Consider the following 12685-nt stretch of genomic DNA (forward strand, 5'->3'; position numbering starts at 1 on the left):
CTTTTAAAATACAAATTAAACAATGCATGAGGAAAAGAAACTATTTTTTTGTAATGCGGTGTATAATTTTTTTTTGTGCCGTGTAATACGTAGTAAAACACTTACATTAAATGTTTTAAAAGCAAAATTTAGAAAAAGAGGATAAGCTTGATTTTATTTTACTGTGAATTAAACTGGTCCTCAAAGTTTTTTTTTCAGATCTTTTATTCGTTTGCTTCAAACTTTTGGTACTTTTATTGAAACTTGATTGGTCGATTTATAATAAGCAGTGTCCAAACTTTCTAACCGATAATTTCATTCTACATAATTTGGTTTATCGTCATTGAGGCTTTTCTACAATAATTCATCATTTATAGTCCATTGTCTAATCCTTTGAGATCCATTAATTTTTGGGTGTCGTGGCATTTTTCAATCAGTTTGACATGAGCAAAGCATTTGATTTTTATTCATATTGATTTAATGAAGCAGCTTAAAGTGTTAAATAAAAATGGCGTCATACAATAATAATGAACAATGATAGGCCAGTATATATTTGAGCATTAATCAATTACAATGTATACCAGCCTATCATTGGTAATTTGTATTGTATGACGTAATTTTTTATTAGGCACTATAAGCTGCTTCTAATTTTGATAATCAAACAGCCAAAAATGAAATCAAATGTATTTAAACTAATAGATCAACATTAGTCGCCACAATCACCATGAAACGATTATATAACTTTTTCTTCTACTAATTTTTTAGAATGGATATGGACTTGGAGGCGTAGATCTTTCTATGTTACCACCCCCCCTCACACCAGATGAAGTAAGTCAATTTAAATTATCCTATCCTTATAATAAAGTAACAGGATGTGTGTTTGTGTGTTTGTTTGTACCGAAGGATCTCGCTAACCGCCTAACCGATCGGGTTCTCCTTAACAGGGTAGCTTCTCATAGGTCCTGGGAAGGTTTATAACTATTTTCTTGGGGGGGTGGGACACCCCCAACCCCCCCAAAAAAATGAAAAATCCCCCCCCCCAAAAAAAAAATTTAAAAATTTTTTTTTTAACTAAAATTAAAAATTTTTTTTTTTCGCCCCTCCCAAAAATTTATTTTTTTACTTTTTCTTTTAAATCTAAAATAAGAAATTGGGTTATCAAATTCGACTCTCCCCTCCTCAAGTGCCCCTAGAGGCCTCTAGGGGCGTAGCCGCTATCCTATTATATAAAGTAGTAAGCGTTTTTTGTCTGTCCCGAAGGATCTCGCTAACCTCTGAACCGTTATTGTTCTCCTTTACAGTGATGCTTTTTACAGGTCCTGGGAAGGTTTTAAACTATTTTTGGAGAGGGTGTCTTCACCCCCCCCCCCAAAAAAAAAATTATTTTTTCTACTCTTTTGAAACTTAAATTTAAATTGGATAAGGTCGACTTTTACCCCTCCTACCTTAAGTGCACCTAGAGGCTTCTAGGGGCGTAGCCGCTAGTATTATGTAAAGTAGTAAGCGTTTTTTGTCTGTCCCGAAGGATCTCGCTAACCGCTGAACCTATAATGTTCTCCTTTACAGTGAAGCTTCTTTTGGGTCCTGGGAAGGTTTTAAACTATTTTTGGAGAGGATGTCTTCACCCCCCTCCCCCCAAAAATATATATTTTTTTAACTCTATATAAACTCAAATTTAAAATGGGATGAGGTCGACTTTTCCCCCTCCTACCAGTGCCCCTAGAGGCTTCTAGGGGGCGAAGCCGCTAGTCCTATATAAAAGTAACATGAGACTGTCTGTCTGTACCGAAGGATCTTGCTAACCGCTGAACCGATATGTTTTCCTTTACAGGGTAGCTTCTTGGTCCTGGGAAAGTTTATGACTATTTTGGGGAAGTAATTTCGAAAGAAAAAAATATCCACCCCCCCCCCAAAAAAAAATAACATTTTCTTCTTAAAACTAAATTTGAAATGGGCGGGTTTACTTTTTCTCTCCCCCACTCAAGGTCCCCTAGTGGTCTCTAGGGGCGTAGCCGCTAGTTATAGACATAACGTAGTAATGTTTTTTAGTCTGTAGCTTAATGTTCTGCTGTCGATTAATACAGAACCGATTTATGGAAGCTTCACATAAGTCCCGGCATGGTTACAGGCTATTTCATTTCTGTATTTAAGTCTTGGGTTGTTTTAAGCTATTTCTCTACTTATAGTTATAGGAAAGTTTCAAATAAAAAGGCCAGACCTCTTTAACAGCCGAAATTTAACAGGGACCACAAACGAACTACCAAAAACAAACTTAATTAAGATACTTTTAGGTTAGGTTAAGTATGGTTAAGATGACCCCCTGAATTAGTTCCACATGCCCTACCCAGGGCCAAGGATTTTCTTTCTTCAAAATGGAAAATAAGGAAGAGGATTGAAAGAACCATAAAAAATGATTACCATGATACAATGTTAGGACTTCCAAACAAATGTTGTGCAATCAAGAGAAGCTTTTTACAGTGACAGTTTTAAAACAATGACGTAATATAATACAAATGACCAATGATAGGCCAATTAACAGACTAAATTACAAGTGGCAGGCCAGTATACATTTAATTGACCAATGGTAGGCCAGTTTGACGTAATTTTCATACGCACTATCAAAAGCTTCAACCAAATTATTAAGGATCTGAGCTATGGAGAAACGAGTAGCGAGGTATCAACTCCTCCCACACCATTTGCTGACAGGGATGTTCTCATGGAGGATGCACAATACCAGGTAACATATTTTCCAGTATGGCTTCCAAAACGATTATTATCCACTGGGTTAGAACTGGTTCTAAGCCTTACTGAAAAGTCATGTATCGTATCATATTATATCCAGTTTTCTACGAGTATAAAAAATGTACAATTATAATATTAAAACAGTTTTGTTCGCCCGTGCCTTCGGCATCCGTTTGTCGTTTTGTTGAGGTAAAGGGTTTATCTTTGCTTTATAACAAAAGACGTTTGAGATGGTTCCTACGTCTGCTGTGTCAGATGCGCGATATTAATGGTAAGAGTAGAAGAGATGCTTTATTTCAAAACAGATACAAATCATTCTCAGTTAGGAAAAGGGACATGCAATGAAAAGGTTGGTTGCCTGTAGGGTGTTACTTAACATAATACCAGAAAAGGAAATATTGGCTCCTTTTTGTTATTCTTAGTTGTTGAACCCTATGTTAAAGTGTCATACAAATCAGCCTTGCCCTGTCTATAGTTTACCAATTTCGTTAGATTGTTAGACTATACTGAATTTTTAAAAAGATTTTAATAATTATTAAAAAAAAACATTAGGTATATAACATTTATTAGATTTGACAAATAGTTCCAAAAAAACATGAAGTTACTTCGCGCCAAAAATTTATTTTTAAAAGCGAAGCTTTTTTATAATTAGGATAGGTCCGTCCGTCCGTACGTCCGTCACACACGGATAGCTTTTTTCGTTAATTTAGGCATGTTAGAATTGTCCGATCGATTTCAAACTTTGCATGGTGATTCCTTTAGTAGTTAGGTACGATTTAGAAAGCGTAGCAACTCTATAATCAAGTCCTAAAAATGTAAGTATGTCCATAAACATTATCCTATATCAAGCAGTTTGTCAAAATATTTGCTTACAGTTTTGCTTCATCTCTTATACATTTATATTCTGATTATTCCATTTTTCCTACCGCTTTAGCGCTTCGCTTCGTTGTCATCCTTGTTATTAAAGTAAATATCTAATTAATTTAATATAAAAATCTAATTGAATAGACAAGCTTTATCAAATTCCGAAAACATATCGAATTTTTGATATATTGTTGTTTAGATTTTTCTCTTAAGCTAATGAAATATTTTGAAAATACTTAAAGTGATTAATTACTTGAGTTTAATCATAATGTATTAAATTAATCATCTTTTCCATAAAAAAAGAGATTGCTTTAAGAAGCAACGACGCAAAGCCGTCGTTGTTTTTAGTGGCAAATATTCGTAAAGGAATCTATTTATATTGCGTCAAAATTACGTCATACTGGCCTATCATTGGTCAATTAAAATGTGTACTGGCTTGACATTGGTAATTTAGTTTGTGTATTGGACTATCGTTGATCCTTTGTCTTGTATAACGTAATTTTTTATAGGCACATTATAAAGCTTCTTCATGAAGCAACTATTTAACAAGATATTTGTTTAGTACTGAAGTAATATTTGCAATTTAATGATGAGATATATATTAACTAGCGGCTTTGCCCCTAGCCTCTAGGGACTTTGCCCCAAGAGGTACAATTACATCTACTATAATCTACCCAGCGGAAAAAAATGCGAATTAATCGCAATACCCAGCGGAAAAAAAGCGAATTCGCAAAATTCGTAAAGGACGGACGGACAGACGGACAGATATCAAGCAGTGTATTATAGATTGCACACTATAAGATTGATTTATAAGGCCTATTCCTGTGGTGCCCATACCATGCAAGGCTTCCGAGTACCCAAAATAATCCAACCTAATCTAGTAAGTTTATTACTCACTAATTGTTATTGATTGTTTGTCTGATCTGTTAAGTTTCACCCATATGCTATATGTATAAAAACAAGGATGACAACAAAAAATTACCTACAGAGCAGTATCATAAAAAAAACATTAAACTTGATAAATTAAATCACAAAGCCTGTTAAGAATTTATAATGATCTTTTGATGAATTACAGACAGACCAAAAGAGAAAGTGAACGTTTTCGACCATTTAAAGGCATTTTTAGGGGTATAACATATTTTCAAATTCCTGAAAACATATATACTAAGCTATAAAAATGGAAAGAATTTTAATGAATATAATAGATTTAAAATCTGCATAAAATTTTAAGGATTTTTTATACAATTTGTTTTTTATATAATTCATTATTTAAAAGCGCAAATCCAATTTAAGTTAATAAATTTTGACCAATAGGATAGGTGGATTGGAAACTACCTGTGCTCTAATTGGTTGAATGATGTACGTCACTTAAGCTTCTCCAATCAGGGCGCAGATAGTTTTCAATCCACCAATCACAGATGTCAAAATTATTTAACTTAATTTGTATTTGCGCTTATAGATAAAGAATTATACAAAAAACGAATTTTAAGAAAATTCCTTAAAATTTTATGCAGATTTCAAATCTATTATATTCATTAAAATTCTTTCCAATTTTTATAGCTTAATATATACCATTTGTTTTCAGGAATTTGAAAAGCTTTCGATTGCCGTATTAAAGAAAACGTAAAAATTAAGGAATCAATCTAGCTAGTAGCACCCCAACTAATAATCATATTTGGATCAAACTTGATGGAAGTATAGATTTATTCCTTGATTTTTACGTAAACTTATTAAATCTCCAAAAACTTTCAGCTGTCTATCTTGAATAGGATCTGAGAAAATCACGCTTCTCCTATAACATTTAAGACAGACATTCAAAAAGTTCAAATTATATAGTACCTTCGCTACTAAAAAACACCTTTATGATTAAACTTTATATTTTACATTGAGACTGTATGTATTCTACAGTATTGAAATATTCTAAACCAATTTACAAAATTTTCCACGCGATTAAATTTATTTAGAAAACAATTTACAGTATAAAAGGAAATAGTTTCAATATAATAATTTTGAAATTAAATAAAAAAAAGATTTACATTTACACAAAATTATAAATGGACGATTTTTTTAAAATAAGATTTTGATATTTATTCTAATTATAACTGTTTACAGGAGAAAATTAATGATTTTTTTTATCAGGATTTTTTCTTAAAGGAACCCTGCAAGAAATTTGAAGTCTGAAAATTTGAAGCCTCCAGCTTCAATACCAAAAAGTTACAGACGTTTCAAAATGTTTTTTAGTACAATGAAAATTTTTAACGATTTTCATTGCTTATGATAAAATTTCAATATTAAATTACATCTAGAAGTAAAACTAAAAGCTTATTTTTGTCAGAAACTTAGGCTGCCAGTAACTGATAACATTTCACAATAAAAACCCCTTTTCAAATTCCAAATCTCTTTAAAAAATTTGGTTTAAATTACATTTGTAAGTGTAAAATCATAGTGGGAAAAAATGAAACTAATGTAAGTAATACAGATGCTCAGCTGTGATTGGTTGTTCAGCGGACTAAGCGCAGACTCAGCCTTCCGATTGGCTGATTAGCCTGATTGGCTAGAAATCCTAAAGGCTGGCAGTCTCACAGAACTCTTAGTACAATGCAAATTAAACTGAATTTTTTTTAATGATTTTGACTATAAAGAAGGGTATTTTTATTGTAAAAATGTTAACAGTTACTGGCATCCTAAGTTTCTGCCAAAAATAAGATTTTCTTTCTAGGCGACATATTTTAATAATGAAATTTTTATTGTTAGCAATGAAAAACTTTCAAAATTTTCATTGTACTAAAAAAAACATTTTGAAATGTCTATAACTTTTTTGTTATTGAAGCTCGAGGCTTTTTCTTCTGACATTTTTCAGGGATTTAAAGGTTACTACAATTGGTAATAAATTCAAGCACATCCCCAATAATGTTTTGAATATTTTGGCTTAGGGATATATAAACAGTTCCATTACCCCCATAAATATAAAACAATAATGCGCGCAAGACATACCACGCCATTTTGTGATTGGCTGCGGCGGCTGATATGGATGCGGCTTTCGTGCCCTGAAAATATTCTCCAACCACTCCTAATTACAGTTTCTATTAACTCTGGTTATTTTACAAAAAAATTTTTAAAAATGTAAATCCTATATTATCAAGTAAAAAGTATATTGTATGAGGATAATGTGTATGTTTAGTAAAATATAATAAACGGCTGTAAGGGAAGCTCAATATTTGGTCAAAGCTGGTAATCCACTATCTTGCAGGGGTTATGTTAACAAAACCATTTCTATTAATAATATTATTTTTTAGATTTCAATTGGTTTTACTCCACCCCTCACACTATTTCTATTAATATAATATTATGTTTAGATTTCAACAGATTTGACTCCACACTATTTCTATTAATATAATATTATGTTCAGATTTCAACAGATTTGACTCCACCTCCTACACCGTTTGCTGACAACAATATACTTAAGGTAATCAAAGGATCGATTCTAAAGTTGGCTTGATGATTCCTGTAACAGTTTGGTACAATTTAGAAAGCATAGCAACTCAATAATCTTTCACCATATTTGTCTATATCTGATGAGATTCGCTTTTTTGGGTGTGTCATCCTTATATGTACATAAAATTTAGGACTGTTAAGATCTAACATATAAACAAAAATGACAAATAATTTATTAAAATATCAAAATGTCTTCAAAAAATGTTTTAAAGAATTGCAAGGGTAAAGAAAAATATAAACAATTATTTCAAGAAATTTTTTAATTGGTAATAATAATTATTAATCGATCAATTAATGAGTTAAAAAGTTTCTTAATCAGTAATTAATAAGTTCGTCAATAAAACTATAAAAAAAATAATGATTAAACTTATCCTTATTCTAGGCATTGGGGAAAACTGTTGGTCTTCTGGCAGGGACACCAACTGTTGAGAACAAGATTCCCCAACCAGCTTCAAAACCATCCATCCCACCCCCTCCAAATTTCAAGTAAAATCCACCAACATCTTTTTGACTCCAAATCTTTCAATTAAAAATTTCCCCAATTTTAAAACGATAAATATTAAAAATTAAAATTGAAACCTCCAAACATTTAATAAATATATGTTTTCGTTTAACTGTATATAAGATTTACTTCTGTTTTTTTCTTGATGGCAATTAAATTGTTAACTAAAATATTTTTACATGGAATATTTCAAACAAAAATTCTTATCTCATAATATGTTATTTTCAAGGTGTTGTTTGTTAATTTTGATTTTGATTATATTTTACTAGAAGTTGGGAGGTTGAAAATATCAAATAAGATTAACATTTTAATCTTTTAAAACTTCATCTCTTAATAGTATAAAGTATAGTGCCTAATAAAAGTGACGTCATACAATACAAATGACCAATAATAGGCCAGAATACATTTATATAGTAAAATGGTAAATGTATACTGGCCTCTCATTGGTCATTCAATCCTATTCTATTATATAAAGTAGCAAGTTTTTTTTGTCTGTAGCAAAGGATCTCCGCTAAACTGATATAGTTCTCCTTTACAATAAAGCTTCTTATAGGTCCAGGGAAGGTTTTAAACTTTGATTAGAGAGGTTATCTTCACTCTCTCAATAAAAGATTACCACCCAAAATAAATTTTTTTAAAAACTTAATTTGAAAATGGGGGAAATGGGGTCGACTTTCCCCTCTCACCTGAAGTGTCCCTAAAGGTGCTAGGGGCTAAGCTGCTAGCTTTTTTTTTAATAAAAATTAAAATCGGATTAAAGAGATTAACTTTATTTTCACCTCCCAACTCTGGAATAAATAACAATATGTTAATCTTAGAAGCAAATATTATTATTTGACACAGGGAGAGACAGGACCATAGGAGATATTTTAATCTTAATTCTAATCCACTCCCTCAGTTCTATCAATAGAAGTTCTTTATAGTGCCTATGAAAATGACATCATATTAGAATAGTTTATTATTCTAATATGACGTTATTCGGGATTTTTCGGCCAATGTTTTTTGGCCGAAAAATCTCGAATGACGACATGTTAGAATAACGGACTATTCTAATATGGCGCCATTTATTTTGGCACTATGAAGAGCTTCCTATCAATAAATAAGACAGACTTTAATATTTAGTATGAAGATTATTTTTTCTTCTATTGTCCTGTCCCTGATTGTGAGGAAACATTGGCAGGATTTTAAAGGAACAGAATGTACTTTCTAGTAAAGCTTCGAAACCGATTGATATCCTCTGGATTAGAACCGGCTATCAGCCCTACTGAAAAATCATGTACAGCATCGAAATACAGACAATTGTTCACGAATATTAAAATAGAAATTGTAAAATCAATACCAGTATTGTCAGCCAGGGCCTTCGGCCCATCAGGGCTTACAAAATTGGTTATAATCTTGCAATCTTTCATTTTAATATCAAAGGCAAGCTGTCTTTAATACGATGAGATGAATAACTATTGTGTATTTCTATATAGAAAAAAATTACCTTGTATAATAGATGAACATGGATTTTGATGTTAAAAATCTTGACATCGTATTATAGAAGAATTTTGACGAAAATAAATTGAAAATTACAAGATTAATTATTGCTTTGTTGGCACTGGTCATAAACCCCTCAGGGCCAACAAATCTGAAATCAAAACTATAAATATGCCTTTTACAATCAATGTAAAATTTTCTATAACACGATGAGATAGATAACTAGAGGATAGATAACGGGTTAGGTGAATTTGCAAGTTTTAAAATATCACATAAAAATTATTTTTGACATTTAATTATCAACAAAAAAAGCTTTTGAAATATACTTTTATGTCATAACTTACTTAAAACTTTTGATTTTAAAAAAATTAAATGATATAAAATTTAAATTCTACAGTAGCTTTATTAAAATGTGGAATCGGAATAAAAGTTTATATACCTATATGCCATTTAAAATCAGATTGAAATGTTAATAAGATATCCCTCATAAAATTATAGAAAAAAAAACAATGTTGATGCTTATGATATGTTATATTTGAACTAGCGGTTTCGCCCCTAGCCTCTAGGGGCTTTACCCCAAGAGGTGACAAAAAATTTTTTTTTGGCGAAATACGTAAAAGGACCAAGGAAATCTAAAAAAAAAAAAAAAAAAAAAAAATTAGGGGAGGGATTTTTTGTTTTTTGGGGGGATTGGGGGTGTCCCACCCCCCAAGAAAACAGCCTAAAACCACCACAGGACCAGTAGGTATATTCCCTGAAGAGTATAATCCGATCGGTTCAGTGGTTACCGAGATCTTAAGGTTCGGACGGACAGACAGACGGACGGACAGACAGACAGACGAACAGACATCGTTCTACTTTGTATTATAGATATCTGTGCACCCCACTGTGTAACATTCATTTGTTATCATAAGCGGATTACCTAATTTTTAGATAAGTTATAATTTAGAAATTCATATAGGTATACATAATCCTTTAATGTGATTCCAAGAAGCAGCTATATATATATATTATTTATAGAGGATTTAATGTTTATATGTCCATGAGAAGCGCAACAATGACAGGCCAACAACATTTAAAATTATTAGATTTTCATTGGTAAGCTCATTTCATTTTAGCAGAAGCGTTCAAAGGAAGAGTTTAGTCATTTCCGGGTAAAAATAGGGTGGTGGTGGGGGGGGGGGGGATAGGATGTACGCCCCCCTTAATGTCCAACACTCTAGCCCCTTGACAATGGTATAAAACCCACTTCCTAATACACCTCCCTAAAACAGTAGGTGTTAAGCTAAAAGTAGTCAACCCGCTAAATTAAAAAGGAAGTGTGAAAAAAATGGCACGCTTTTTTCGTCAATTTTTTAAACATAGGACGCCTATTTAGACTTTTGAGAAGGTTGAAAATGTAGTTTGTTTGACACCTAGGGGGTTTATTCACCCCCCTGACGGGCCGTACAACCTAAATTTATTAATAAGCTGCGCTTCCTATACTTTAATACCATACATATTGTATGAATAAACCTATAAAACCCAACTAAAATCACAAGTACAATTAAATTTTTCACCCATATTAATAAATAAACAATAAGCATAAAAATCATATTGAATATTTTCTAATATTCAAAATAATGTATTTAATCAAATTAATTAACTAATTAAAGCCGTTATTGTAGTAATGATGATTTTAAATTTAAGATCTGGAAAAATATATTTAAAATAAATATTTTAAGTTTTGATCCATTATTAACTATTGAAGCTTAATATCTAACCATTAATATTTTAATGAATTTAACCATTTTCATTGGGATTAGGCGAGAACTGTTTAACCAGTTTGCCAAATGGACTCCATTTACCACGACAGTTCAACATTTTTCCTACCGTTGGCTGGCGATCGTTTTGCGTAATTTCACCTTGAGTTTAAGCCTGAATTTCAGTGCAAATCGCCAGAAAGGTTATAATGTTTTCTCGTATTCATTCGAATCCGGTGGATAGGAACCGGTTCTCATCCATACGAAAAAACTATGTAAGCATCGTATTATATCCAGCTTTCTACGAATATAAAAATGTACAATCATAAGATTAAAACCAGTTTTTTTAGCCCATGCCTTCGGCACCTCGGGGCTAAAAAAACTGGTTTTAATCTTATAATTGTACATTCTATATCCGCGGAAAGCTGTTTATAATACGATGCGAGAAATAACTATTCTCATATCCTTGTCTGAGCATGACCAAATGCCCAAAACCCTTAAATAATTTAAACAATTTATTTATATATGGATAATTGATATGTCTTTGATAAAATGTAAAAACTTAAAAAAACACCTAATCATTTGTAAATAAAAATATAAATTGTGCAATAATTCTTTATAGACCTGAATATTTATTTGTTAAACTTAAAATGTAGATATCAGTATTTATGTTTCATTTGATGTTCTTAATATTTATGTAGTTTTTAGTAATACATAGATCCCTTTATGTAACTTGTGTTATTTATTTTTAGTAGTGAAACTCATGGATCTAAAGAGATAAGACAATGGCCGATAAATTGATGATACACAAAATTCCCCCTCCTGTAGATTAAAATTAGTGGTTAAAACATTTGAACACATAACTTAGTAAAACAACCAAAATTCAATGCAGTACCCAAAGAAATGTTATAATAAAACTTTGAGGACTAGTGTAATAAGCAGCATTTAGGCTCCTAACTCTCTGAGTGAAACTGCTTCATTTATGTCAGTCTGTTCAATTGACAGTTACAGTCACTTCGGGTTCCCTCTTAACTTTTTGAGAGTGAAAAAATTCTGCATGATGGGTCAACTTTTGCGTCTATCCACATTGGTTATCTTGAATTATTTGAAATTATCCTATGGATTTAAAACTTTATAGAAGGATTTCTGTAAAAATTGGTTACATCTGGAAAGTGTAGCGTCTCTATGATAATTACTACAAAGCCTGTACGTCCATTTCTTTTTAATGAAGGGGTTAGGGAAGATAAGAACACAGTAAAAGTGTCTGACTGATTATGACGTAACAAAAAAACATTAGCCAATGAGAGGCCATTATTGACCAATGGTAAAATTTATAGTGGCCTCTCATTGGCTATTTTTTTTGTTACGTCATAATCAGTCAGACACTTTTAATGTGTTCGGAAGATAAATAAAGGGACGGGAAAGGATTGGGAAAGAGAGAGAGAGAGAGAGAGAGAGATAGAGATAGATAGAGAGAGAGATTTCAGTTTCCACGTCGCTGCACCCTTATGCAATTGTATAACCTTGTTATATGAAGTGTTATAAAATGTATGTTTCAAGTTTAAGAACAACAAACATAATGTAATATTGAAAGGTATTACATAGATGTATTAGTATTAGATATAGGTTTTTTATCCAGTTTTATAAAGTAGAAGGTTTTTTTTGTAGCTTAATATTTCACTGAACCTTTCGAGTTACCCATTTTGGGGAAGCTTCACATTTGTCCAAGTATAATTTTGACCGTTTTTGTTTTTAGTTTTGAGTCTATACTTCCCCAGGGAGGGAGGGGACATTGGGCTAGTACCCAAAGTTTTATAATAAAGTTTTCTTATTCGTTGTTTCAAAAACTTTGAGGGCTTTTATTAATCTTGATTGGTTGGTT

General features: G+C 31.8%; 1 protein-coding gene across 1 annotated transcript in view; it reads left to right on the forward strand.

The window, feature by feature from the left end:
- Positions 1-11535, forward strand: part of LOC145319482 (uncharacterized) — a 40044-nt gene extending 28509 nt beyond the window's left edge. Inside the window, exons 6-9 of the mRNA XM_080161627.1 lie at positions 745-807; positions 2624-2716; positions 6995-7051; positions 7463-11535. Coding sequence (XP_080017753.1) covers positions 745-807; positions 2624-2716; positions 6995-7051; positions 7463-7570 — 321 coding nt within the window. The 3' untranslated portion in view covers positions 7571-11535. The remainder of the gene's footprint in view (positions 1-744; positions 808-2623; positions 2717-6994; positions 7052-7462) is intronic.
- The last annotated feature ends 1150 nt before the right edge of the window (positions 11536-12685 follow it).

The sequence above is a fragment of the Acartia tonsa genome, chromosome 5 (genome assembly GCF_053477335.1).
Source record: "Acartia tonsa isolate MP-2025a chromosome 5, ASM5347733v1, whole genome shotgun sequence".
NCBI classification, from domain to species: Eukaryota; Metazoa; Arthropoda; class Copepoda; order Calanoida; family Acartiidae; genus Acartia; species Acartia tonsa.